The sequence below is a fragment of the Larimichthys crocea genome, chromosome XII, assembly GCF_000972845.2.
Source record: "Larimichthys crocea isolate SSNF chromosome XII, L_crocea_2.0, whole genome shotgun sequence".
Taxonomy (NCBI): Eukaryota; Metazoa; Chordata; class Actinopteri; family Sciaenidae; genus Larimichthys; species Larimichthys crocea.
This window is the reverse complement of record NC_040022.1, coordinates 3,504,403-3,517,663: the sequence shown is the minus strand read 5'-3', so window position 1 is coordinate 3,517,663 and position 13,261 is coordinate 3,504,403. Positions and strand designations below refer to the sequence as shown.

The window sequence follows — 13,261 nt, the reverse complement described above, 5'->3', positions numbered from 1 at the left end:
TAAAGTTATGCAGGATTAAGACGGGGTACGCTTTGATTGACACCCCCCCCCCCCCCCCCCCCCCCCCCCCCCCCCCCCCCCCCCCCCCCCCCCCCCCCCCCCCCCCCTCCCCCCCCCCCCCCCCCCCCCCCCCCCCCCACCCCCCCCCCCCCCCCCCCCCCCCCCCCCCCCCCCCCCCCCCCCCCCCCCCCCCCCTGGTGGGTGTGGTTTAGGTGGCTGAGGCCTCAGGTCCACGATGATCCAGTCAAGGCAGCGGCCAGAGCCACAGAACTGTGCGTGACGTCACTCCCATTGCCAAGAATGTGATTAACATAGAAGGCTGAAACCAAATCTTTCAGGATCTCATAGCTTATTCATTTTAAAAAAACAATATTTCAGAAAATGCATTCAAGTACCCCATAGTTTGACTACGGAAGAGGAAAATATATCTGAGAGCTTTCACACTCTCACACTTTTTTCTAAAGAATAATACAATTTATATATTTTTTTAGAATTCTGACTTTTTTTCTAAAGAAATACAAATTTATTTTTTTGGATTCTGATTTTAAAACACTTAAAAAAGCAGTCAGAATTCAGGAGTTTAGCACGAACCAAATAAATAATTATAAAATATTAAAAAATTATGTAAACCCAAATATTAACATTTTACATATTTCTTATATTTATGTTTTTCACTTTGCCCTAATCGTCTTCCGTATTGCCACTACACACACACACACACATATCTATATATATATATATATATTGTTTATATATGTATACAGTGGTCCCTCGTTTATCCGGGGAATAACGTCTAAAAATAACCGCACTAACGAAATCTGCCGTCAGTAAGGTTAACAATTATTATACATGTTTAAGAGGCCGTAAAACCCCTAAACCACACACTTTTATACACCTTTTAACACACCATTTGTACAGTTCCCCTTAGCCAATTTAGGACGCAGAACACAATGCGTGTTCATACTGTACAGTTACGCTGTAAAAAAAGCATTGCAAAAATTACACTAAAAAAATCTGCGAAACGCGAGTCGGCGAAAAGTGAATATTCTTTCCCTCTATTTTCAATATATATCATATATCTATTACATTTTTTTTCACATTTGGCCCTAATTCGTCTTCCGTATTTGCCATATATATATCTATATAATATATATCTATATTAATATATATATATATAATATATTATATTTTTTTAAATTGCGTTTTATTTTGAAAAACGCAAACCGGAAACGCCCTGCCGCAGTTTACCGCCTTGACTCGTTGTCTGGTCGAAAAACACCGTCCCAGAAAAAAAAGGAAAAAAAAAAGTTACCGACTGGAGCAACTGGGCAACTTTTACAGTCAACTTTATCTCTGAAAACAACAACAGCAACCACACCAAACTCCAGCGCTGACTCCAAAATGGCGGCATCAAAAGCGGGGGTTTATTCGGCGGGAATGAAGTCGGTGAAGAAGGACGCGGTGAAAATGGAGAGCCCAGCTGAGTGAGCGGGGAGCGGGGAGAGCAGAGCGGGGAGCGGGGAGAGCAGAGCGGGGAGAGGGGGCTGGAGCTCCGGGAGTCCTGCCCTGCTGCTAGCAGGCTAGTTAGCAGGCTGAAACAGTTCGCCGTGTCGGGATAAGTTCCGAGGTGAGACTCGAAGTCACTTTTACCGCCGTGAAACACCGACTTTAACCGTTTTCACGGAGCGCTGCTGTGAAATAACGGTGACATGTCTGTTTTTTAAACCGGGGGCAGAGAGGGGAGGAGGGGGCTGGGACAGAGTCCGGGCCTGGACTTGTTAAAACTTTACAGCAGAAACATTTAAATGATAAACAACACATCCGACAACATGTGAAGCAGACCAACAGTTATTCTGCTCGGACCACAGAGAGCCCTCCTGTTTGTCTGCAAAGCTGAGAGACACTTTGGACCAAAGTTTAATAAAATATGATGTGCTGGTAATATGACGAGTTATCACTCATATTTCAGTTTTTAGAGGGAGACAGCTGAATGTAGTCCCCGCAGACTGTCTAAAACCTGGACGTAGTCTCTGAGACGTCCCCGCAGACTGTCTAAAACCTGGACGTAGTCTCCGTGATGTCCCTGCAGACTGTCTAAAACCTGAAGGTAGTCTCCGTGACGTCCTCGCAGACTGTCTAAAACCTGGACATAGTCTCCGTGACGTCCCCGCAGACTGTCTAAAACCTGGATGTAATTTCCGTGACGTCCCCGCAGACTGTCTAAAACCTGGACGTAGTCTCCGTGACGTCCCCTCAGACTGTCTAAAACCTGTGTGTTCTCTGTTTCAGATCTTCCTTTCGGCGTTCTCGGTTGCGGTGAGGCGGTGAGTTGCGGTGAGGCGTCTGCTGACGGTGCTGCTTGTCCTGATGGATCGAAGCATGATCCGATGATCGTTTATTCTGTGGAAGTTCGACCTGAATCTTTCGCCTGAGCATCCGTACTGTCTCGTTTTCTCTCAACACCTTACGCCGTCCGAGATGGGGCCTCGGTAGGTTCTTCAAGGAGCTTGAGGTTCCCCCGTCTGCTGGCGCTCAGCGTATATCCATGAACCTTTCTAAACCGGACTCAGTCAGACGTATCGGGCACGTTCATACTGCCGATGCCAGCTCATCGGGGGATGTGATCGGCTTCATTCATGAACCCTGTGTCTGAATCTGGGTACGGCCTGGATGTTGGATGCCCTGAGTGTGTTGAAGCGGCTGTTGCGGTGATGAGGCAGGGCTCCTGGTGGCCTGTGAGGCTGACTGGGCAGCGGCCCAAGGTGATGTGATGGGGTGCAGGAACAGTAAGGTCCTCCCTGAGCCTCCAGGGGATGTTCAGTTGGACCTGGTCAAAAAGGTCAGTATGTTCACTACTTATAAACTTCGAGCAGTTATCAATCTGTTATCAACTTACTGATAGTTGAACTGGCGACTTGTCCAGGGTGTACCCCACCTCCCGGGCCAATACCGGGTGTGATTGGCTCCAGCCCCCGCAACCCTGATAAGGTTATGGAAAGTCTTTAAAATGTCCGAAAATAACCAGAGAAAATCTTAATTTGATTGATAATTAATTAATGTGAGTGTTTTTGGAACAATCGATGTTTGTGTTTGTTCCTTCCTACCTCAATCAGAACATTTTGAAACTAAGTCACTCACAGATAGGGTTGCAAAGGGGAGGAAAGTTTCTGGAAACTTTCCATGGGAAGTTAAGCTGGGGGGGGATTTTGGAAATATTCAAAATCATCGAGAATTATGGAAATTTATGGGAATTAACTGGAAACTTGGGGTTAATTTAAACGAAATTTATGGGAATTAACTGGAAACTTGGGGTTAATTTAAACAAACTGTATCATATCCAAACATAAATATAAACATCATGGAAAATAATGCAAAAAAAGACAGTTTGAATTATTTTATTGAACAGTATTATGTAGTCCACAGACTCAAATGTGTGTCTTTAAAGGAAATCACCTGTGCAGGTAGGGGGCGTGGCCTCAGTAGCCCTGCAGTAAGCAGTGTGCTATGTGCATGTGACTGAGGAAGAGCAGATATTCAAGTGGACCTGCAGGAAATCTGGTTGTTTTAGTCAAGATGATGCTAAAATATATTTTTCCACAGCTATATTTGATTTCATTGTTAAAGGGCCGTCCTTCACTTTAGTAAATTCCTGTTTATTCCCATACATTTCCATTAATTCCAATGGAAAGTTCTGCTTGTTATGGGATCTGTGTTGACCCTGTATTGTTGTGTTTCAGGTCGATCCTCCCCAGCCTCCTCAGACAGATATCTATAAGCACTTCATACGAGGGGATGGCACTAGGAGCAAGATGGGTGTGGCTGGTGGAGGAGGAGGGGGTGACAAGGCCGACTCCACCTCCCCGTATCAGGCCCAGGCCCAAGCTGCCACTCCCACTGCTTCCGCCCAGCCACCCAAGGACCCGTCCGAACTGTCTGACCCTCAGCGGAAAAAGGTGGCAAAGTATCGAGCCAAGTTTGACCCTCGGGTCACCGCCAAATACGACATCAAAGCTCTGATAGGTCGCGGGAGTTTCAGCCGGGTGGTTCGCGTGGAGCACAAGAGCACGCGGCAGCCGTACGCCATCAAGATGATCGAGACCCGTTACCGGGAGGGGAGGGAGGTGTGCGAGTCGGAGCTGTGCGTCCTGCGACGCGTCCGTCACACCAACATAATCCAGCTCATGGAGGTCTTCGAGACGGCCGAGCGCGTCTACATGGTGATGGAGCTGGCCACCGGAGGGGAGCTCTTTGACCGGATCATCGCACGAGGCTCCTTCACGGAGCGGGACGCCACGCGGGTCCTGCAGATGGTGCTGGACGGCGTCAAGTATCTCCACACGTTGGGGATCACTCACCGAGACTTAAAGCCGGAGAACCTGCTCTACTACCACCCCGGAGCCGATTCCAAGATCATCATCACTGACTTTGGTTTGGCGAGCAGCAGGAAGAAGGGCGACGAGTGTCTGATGAAGACCACCTGCGGCACGCCGGAGTACATCGCGCCCGAGATCCTGGTGAGGAAGCCCTACACGAACGCCGTGGACATGTGGGCGCTCGGGGTGATTTCGTACATCCTGCTGAGCGGCACCATGCCCTTCGAGGACGACAACCGCATGAGGCTGTACCGGCAGATCCTCAAGGGGAAGTACAGCTTCTCTGGAGAGGTGAGGATCTGTTACACACACTTCACCCATATTTGGAGTACATTCCTCACACCGCGTGACGCTTTGTCAACAGATTTCCAAGAAGTCGAGGTGACACAGTTTAACATGGCTAACCCTTCACACTCCTCGTCTCTTGGCCTCGTGTTCGTTTACCTTTCCCGTTACCTTCTCTCTAAGTCAATGTGCCTAACCTCTTCCAAGTGTGTGCATAATAACTTACGCTCTGTCTGTGTTTCTAGTAAGAAGAAGAATGCTGAGTCGTCCTTTTCCTTTGTTTCATAGCGTGGGATGTTTATGCTGCCAGTGAGCTTCACAAAAGGGCCCCTCGGTTAATGTTTGCCACACATACAGACACTCCAGCGCAAATAATAGCTGACTTAGTCTCGTTGTGTTTAATGAGGAGCAGTTGAAGATTTCAACTTCTCGAGTGTCAGGCAGGTAAGACGAGGTCAGCTCGGACATGTTGGATCATTGAAATCACTTCCAGCGAGTCTGTGAACGTCCAGCAAGGCCTCCTTGGAAGCAGAGAGAGAGCTTTTCTCCCTGGAATCGACCATGATGCATTTTTAGGATGATACAGTGGTTGTTGAGTAGATGTTGTGGTCTTAGTTGTCACTTTAAAAGGCTGTAAGTTTAAAAAAAGGAGACAGCAGAGTGTATTCTCATGAGGAGCCTAAAACGTCACCTATTTACACATTCCAGCAGAGGAAGAGCAACATTACTGTTCACATGTTCGCGCTCTGAGGGAAACATCTGGCTCTTTAGCTGCTAAATGCTCCGTCATGTTCGGAAGCTCGTCCTTGAAGCTGCTGGGTCAGGCGCTGTTTGTGTTGAACGTAACCGCTGTCAAACAATCAGGAAATAACTTTTTATTTCTCTGATTAACGGCTTCATCGAGGCCGGCACTCGCTCACTCTCATTCACCGTCTACGTCGCTCAACCACTGCTCGCTCTCTCTCTCTCTTAAACCATTGGACACAGATCAAATTAAACTTCTTCGTGTTTCTATTTTGCAGCGTAAATTTCAGTCAGACTCAGATTTAGACGCTGCTTCATGAAAAGTTTAGATAGTCAGCTGACTGTGGACGTTTGACTGCGCTGAGCGTCTGATTGGCTGCCTGATAGCTGACAGTTATACCTGTGTGACATGGCTCTGTGCCTCAGTTAGGGTTGTCTAGATGATTTGTGTGTATTTGTACGGGAGACAATCAGCGTCGCTTTGTCACCTAACCCTGACTGAAACCTGAAAGTCAACAAAATCTAGAAATAACAAATCAACGTTGACTTTGTCCCCACGTAGACTTATCAAGGATAAGGATTTATCAAACTCTGTTTTCTCCTCGTACATCTGCAGATGTGCTTCAATATATATGTCACTGCTAAATGTGTGACCTGCAACTAACAATAATTTTCATTAGGGATGCACGATATTTATCGGATAAAATATCGGCCAATATGGGGAGAAATTACGTCATTTTTTATCGACCCGGTTCATTTTAACCGATAGAAAGATCTGATAAATTAATGAAATTGGGGAAATAGTTTGCAGGCCGAGTATCCCCAAAAGTTGTCGCGTCTTATTGGCAGGACCCAAGCCTGGCCCCGTCTCTGCCAGACTAATAATGAACATGTCTTCACCAGTGTGGTCAGAAGATAACAACAGCAGCTGTTTGCAAAAGTTGTTCAGCGAGGAGGAAAGAAGACTTCGAGTTTTAACACAACGCGATGTTTGAAACAAGCGGTATTAAAAGAACATGAAGCAGCAGGTAGCAGCTAGCGGTGCTGCTAAGGCTAAAACAACACAGTGTGTGGATGATTGACACCTGTCACCTGTCGACCAATCAGACAGGAGAATCTATTAGTACCGCCCACTTTCACCTTTGACCCAGAATGAAGTAAACCCAAAGGTGGTATATCGCAACAAGAGGTCTCACTTCACTGTCAAAGCCTCTTTGTCTTTATGTAACAACCAGGACCTTCGTGACTGATTCAGACACAAGCAGAGACATTAGCAGAGACATTAGCAGAGACATAGCAGAGACATTAGCAGCGTTTCTTCGCCTGAATAGAACTTTCGACCACGAAACAGCAAAGATCAGACACACTGTGTCGTTTTGTGGATTCTTTGGGGGCTAGTTTGTCTGGTTTGGTTCAAGTGGTGAAAGCAGAAGCGCTGAAGTGGACATGCGCTGTTTTCGTGTTTTTGTTACGTGCCCAGATAATTGCTTGTGGATTGAACTGTGTTTCGTTTGGGTAGCAGTGCTTGGTAGAGCTTTTAGCTGAGTTTCTCTCCGTCATGTTGGTTTGCTACATGCGGATTGATGCTTCCTAGCAGACGCTGATCGTCTGTACTGTGCATGCATCTCACTCTGCCCCCTGTACGGGGGACTTTCGGGTTGAAATATGAATATGATTATCGGTTATCTGTATCGGTATCGGCCATGAGAAGCAGAAAAGCAGTCCAGTCCAGAAAGTCTCAGAAAAATGATTCTGGAGGTGACGTTTCTTTGTTAGATCTGTTGCAGGACTAAAGAAACCAGAAAATATTCAGATTTTTGAACGACTAAGCGACTCAAAACGATCCATTTAACAGTCGACAGCTCATCCATGAATTGACTAATCATTACAGCTCTAATTAGTGTTAGGTTGTTGGTTAAGATGATGTGTGTTAGGCCTCCTGTGGTTCGGATGCATGCCGTGTAAGTGACGTGCGCTGCATGTCAAACCCTTTTTTCTGTTGCCTGCAGAAAAAACCTCTGTGCTGTGACTCCTCTGGGACGAGAACAAACCTCTTCACTGGGCTGAGTTTCCCTCCTTGTAAAAGTTGTCACTTCACAAAGCCTGTGACCTTTTCCTGAAGACCTAAGATCTGGTCCTGGAGTGACACCACCTTTGGGCCGCGTCATTACAGCTGCGATAAATACTGTTCACATTTACAGCTGCAGTCGAAGAACTCATCACAGCCCGGGCATTGTGCTCGGGGGGTGGGGGGGGGATGTATGTGTGAGGGTTATATATGTGTCACGTATCTTTAGCCAGATCTGGTGATTTACCTGCTGTGCACGGAGGACGGGAAGAGGCGGGGTCAAAGCTGTCCACTGGGACACTGAAAACACAGCTGGTTGCTAAGCAGGACATCATGTACGAACCGAGCGCCGCGCTGAGCAGCGGGTCGAGTTTGACTCACTACCAGTCACACAGTTTCAGGAAGGGAGCGTCAACAGCAGCTTGAAGAATGTCTGCTTTGATAATCACGTCATAATCAAGTTGAATAAACATAATGTTTCACAGGTGATCGACCTTTCTGTCCGTTGAAAGCTCAAAGTCTGATCCTGGCTCTCAGCGTCTCTCTGCTGCCATCCTGTGTCCAAACTGTCCTGATGCCAGACAAAAAGATGTTTTATTTATTGGGTAGATTTAGTTTATTTCAACATAATAAAGTTCCAGTTTTCAGGTTTATTTGTCACATTTCTGGCTCCATGCATGACCTCTGCTACGTGCTACATTCTGCCTAAAGATTAATTTAACTGCACACAGTCCTTTATCCATATTTCTATCTGTTTCATATTACTATAAAACATTTTTATTTCTACGTTTACTTTCTACTTTTTATATAGTTGTTTCTCTTTGTATAGATATCTATAGATAGCACAGTTATAGATTTAAATGTATCTCTTAACTCTTATTTATATAGTATGTTCGTATGTATTTATACAGTGATATTTCTCGAGTACTTCTACATGCTTGGCACAACCTTTTCACCCTTTAGTGTGTAGAACATTGTGCATACTCAGACCGTACACTTGGTAGTGCATGTGCAGGTTCATGACTTTAGCATTACCATCTAGACACGACTCTCTTTGGGAGCCGCTGCTTCAGACTACAAAGATACTTTGTTGTTTTGTTAATCACATCCTTGTCTCCCATCTGTCCCCAGCCGTGGCCCAGCGTGTCCAACCTGGCCAAAGACTTTGTGGAGCGGATCCTGACCGTGGACCCCAGCGAGCGGCTCACCGCCGGCCAGGCCCTGAAGCACCCGTGGATCGTCAGCATGGCCGCCTCCTCCTCCATGAAGAACCTCCAGCGCTGTATATCCCAGAACCTCCTGAAGCGGGCGTCGTCACGCTGCCACAGCACCAAGTCGGCCCAGTCCACTCGCTCCAGCCGCTCGACCAAATCCAACAAAGCACGGCGGGTGCGAGAGAAGGAGCTGCGTGAGCTGAACCGTCGATATCAGCAGCAGTACAACGGCTGAACCGGGGACCGTGACGGCCCACGACTGTAGCGGACCTTAAACTTTGGGGGAAAGAGCACTACAATGACTAGCACCATTCAAAGTTTTAGTGAAGTCCCAAATCGTTGCCTTAAAGAGGACAATGACCCAACTGGATCCATGTCGACCAGCAGAAGTTGACTGCTGCCCGTTGAGACTTCAATGATCGGACAATGGCAGCGCACCAGAAAAGTTTTGAACTTCCATCATCTCTCCATCCATTCCTTTACTTTTTCTCTGGCAGGATGGTGCCTTCCACTCCTTTTTGCTTTGGTTCTTTCAACCTTTGTGTCTCTACATATTTATTTATTATTGTTGACATGATTATTAGTCTCCATTCAAATGGTCACTGGATAATGACCTTCCACGAGGATCTGTTGAACAGAGTTCTGGGTACTGAAGTTTGTAAGAAGAAAGGGAGGGTGGGGTGACAGATCCCCGCCCCTCACTCATTCCTGATTGAAAATTGCTGTGAATTTATTATTGTACTAATTGTACAGACCTTGTCTTCAGATGTGGACCACACCCCGCGAGGTCAAAATGAAGCCGTGTTTTTTGTTTTATTAGTCACTTCTAAGCTTATCTAATCTTGCCATTATTGCTCTGTTGATATCAAAAGATTGTGAAGCTGTTCAGTGTTAAGTCTTACATGTATTAGGCCACACAGCCCTGCTCAGTCATGAAGTACACAACATCCGTCCATCCATCTTCCTCCACTCTTCACCCTCATCATCTCTAAGGCTGAGCCCGGCCACCCGGTGGAGGAAGCTCATTTCGGCCGCTCATATCCACGATCTCATTCTTTCGGTTTGGACGTAGATGGACTGGAAGATCAAGAGCTTTGCCTTCTGGCTCAGCTCCCTCTGGACCACAACGGTCCAAAAGGGTACGTGGTAATGCTAATGCTTCCGACTGCCCTGGCTCTTGAACTGCAGGTTCATCGAGACCCTGATGTGGATAAGCAGAACGGTAACTTTACAGAAGATGGATGGATGGATGGATAAAGGGCAGGAGATGGAGGGAAAACTCCCAGCATCACGACTGTGCCAGTGGAACAGAGGTTAGGTTTGTGGTTGAAGCTCCTCGGCTCGTCGTGGGGAGCCTCCTAAATTTGTTTTGTGACCAAAATGAAGGAAACCACTGAAATCAAATGAGTATTAGTTTATATGATTTATAAAAGCATATGCAAAGGGTACCTTTTGTCTGTAAGTGCACTTAGATCTGAACAAAGTCCAAAGGTATGTTTAGAGATGAGCCCTAGTTTTAATGTTGATTGTAAAAGAATGAGTATATTCGGTTACTGTTGCAGTCCCAATACATATCATGTGTAGATAGTCCTCATCCTTAATAAGGTTTTGTGACTGCTGCGTTACTCAGAGCTCTTATCTAAAATAAGACTCAGACTGGGGGTTTGTAAGATTGTGGTATGGTTGAAATAGTAAAGTATTACAGTAAGTGAATTTTCTGAACTTAAATCCAGTGTTGTAGTACTCGAGACCAGTCTCAGGACCACGTGTTGAATGTCTCTGTCTCGGACAAAGAGGACTGTGTGGATATCACCGGTGTTTCCCATTAATCACTGAGTGATGTCACAAAGTGAGGTCAGCAGAGTTCAGGTCGAGGCTTCACCACAAGACCACGAGCCAACATTTGGTTAGCCATCTAAGTACGCTGTATATTGCCTGGTCTTGGTCTTGACTTGGTCTCGACCCCTCGAAGTCTCGGCCTTGACTTGGTCTCGACCCCTCGGAGTCTCGGTCTTGACTTGGTCTCTCGACCCCTCGAAGTCTCGGCCTTGACTTGGTCTCGACCCCTCGAAGTCTTGGTCTTGACTTGGTCTTAAAGTCTTGGTCTTGACTTGGTCTCGACCCCTCGAAGTCTCGGTCTTGACTTGGTCTCGACCCCTCGAAGTCTCGGTCTTGACTTGGTCTCGAAGTCTCGGCCTTGACTTGGTCTCGACCCCTCCATGTATGTGGTGGTTTTGGTTTACGTGGTCTTGACTAAACACTGCTTGAAACAGTTCAATCAAACGGCTTGTTAACTCACCTCCAAACTTGGTCAAAATGTATTAATGAAATTAGATTTTTGAATATTTGAGGAAAAAGTGCTGAGGATCGTCAGACCACATCTGTACTTCACTAACATTGTTTGTCTGTATCGGACCTGTTAGTTTTAGTTTTCTTCTGTATTTTGTCTCTTCAGAACTCTCCCAGAGTAAATCGATGACTACAGTGTGGTCTTTTCTTCTTCATATGAGCATTTTGCTGTGATCTCGCCCAGACTATTAAAGTGTGTCGATGCTGTTTGTGAACTTTTTTACTGGAAAACTTAACCGAGCCATGTCAGCTGACCTCAGTTCTTCCTTTCTGTTTGTTTCTTTTCTTTCTTTATTTTCCCCTTCGATGTCAGATTTAAAAATCTTCATCCCACTGCTGTTATCAGTTCGGATGTCTACGACTCTCGATGGAACTAAAAGACGATAAAGTGAGGCTGACGTTGGAGATACTCCACCCAAAATGTTTTTCTTTCTTTTTTTGTTGTATTTACGCACACACTCGCCTTGAAAAGGTGCAAGTCATTTGTAAAAGAGAGATTTTGAGTGAAGTATCACTTCATCGATGGCTCCTAGAGCGCGGCATCTACGTGAAGAAACATTTGTAACCTGTTAGAAAATCTCCGCGATCATCTGGACTCAAACAAATCGCTGTGGTCAATGAAAAACCGAATCAGTCCATCAGAGGGTTTGCAGCACATTTTTGTAAAACTGTTTTTTGTTTTTATTTTATATATATATATATCTGTGATTTTTATATAAATGCTGTCGTTCCTAAATGAAGTAGCCAACTCGACACTGTTACCTGAAAACAGTCGTTCATCTTTTCTTACTGTGTCTAAATGAATAACACTTTGATTCTTCTACCATTAACTTTTTGTCTGTTTGTTTTTTATTTTATTTTTTTAAACGGTGAGTTGTATGTGCCAATAAAACACTCGAACCTGAACGCGTTCGCAGATCGCATTTGTTTGACTTTTTTTTTCTGTTCTCTGAGGCTGGTGATATCGATAGAAAGGTTTCTTATTGCGTCTTAACTTCTTAATAAATTCAGCACATAGCAGCTGAAGTCATGTGTACTTTAGGTTGTTTTAAAGTATTCAATCTGTCCTTTTGTTGTTTTTTTGTGACTTAAAGAACTTTCTTTAGGGTAGGCACCGTAGAAATCAAACAACATGATCCTCAAAGTGCTGCTAGATCTATCTTCATGCTGACACCAAAGGGAACCCTTTCTTTTCTGTTGTTGTTCAGCACATAGCAGCCATCAGTTAAAGTCATAAGTACTTTAGGTTGTTTAAAAGTGATCACACTGTCCTGTTGTTGGTTCTTATCAAAACCAGGTCGAGAACCAGTAATCAGTACTCTAGAGAACATTTTACGGTTAAAAAAACTACTACGACTATCCAGGTTAGAGCGAGCTCGCTGGAGCAGGTGGATGATGGTGTCCTGAACACCGACCGTTGGGCAGTAGGTAGCAGGTCTAGGGAAGTGTTCACCTGAGGTCTGAGATGGGCCCAAACCAGGGTGGATGTCTTCCATAGCACCGGAACCATCTCCTCCATCAGGCTAAGGTTGAATATGTGCCGAAGAATGCCGCATAGCTGGTCCGTACGAATTTCAGGACTCTGATGGTGATGCCATCCGGACCTGTGGTAAGAAATCTCCAGAAGGAAGTCAGTGTGCTGCTGAGGGAGCTGTTAAAGGCCTCCACAGTCTCCACGGATGGGACGAAAAATACTCAGGAATAAAGATATACCAGAAATCGAAAATTAAATAACTTTCAAGGGCACAAATATGCATGACGGATCAGCCATCCATGTTCTGTAACAACCACCAAAGAGCAGTTAACCTGTTAAGTGAAGGTTTTTGGACTGTGGGAGGAAGTCAGCGTACCTGGAGAGAACATACAAACAAAGGTTTGGACCAGGAACCTTCATGCTGTGAGGCCACAGCGCTGACTGCTGGTTCCAGTTACATGGCCTCATATATTTTTCAAGATAGAACTGAAAGGAAAGTTAATATTGAAAGTTAATAAGGTGCAAACTGAGCATGGATAAATGTGCAATGTAAAGAGTGATTCTTTCCATCCCTGGACATGAACCTTCATTCCTACTTTCCCATTTACCCTGGACAGCGCCCACCACCCTCTGCACAACACCTTCACCGGCAGAAGAGTGTGTTCAGTGCAGACTGATGTCTCTGCTCCAACAACAGACTGAGATCAGACTGTACGACAGCTCAGTCTCAGCAGAGAGGACACAGGACAATAAT

At 45.6% G+C, this 13,261-nt stretch overlaps 1 protein-coding gene across 1 annotated transcript; it reads left to right on the top strand.

Moving 5' to 3' along the window:
• The first annotated feature begins 1,225 nt into the window (after positions 1-1,225).
• Positions 1,226-11,956, top strand: pskh1 (protein serine kinase H1). The gene is made up of 4 exons (XM_010742494.3): positions 1,226-1,627; positions 2,290-2,839; positions 3,738-4,664; positions 8,602-11,956. Exons 2-4 carry the CDS (start codon positions 2,771-2,773, stop codon positions 8,917-8,919), a joined length of 1,314 nt encoding a protein of 437 aa, XP_010740796.1. The 5' UTR covers positions 1,226-1,627; positions 2,290-2,770; the 3' UTR covers positions 8,920-11,956.
• The last annotated feature ends 1,305 nt before the right edge of the window (positions 11,957-13,261 follow it).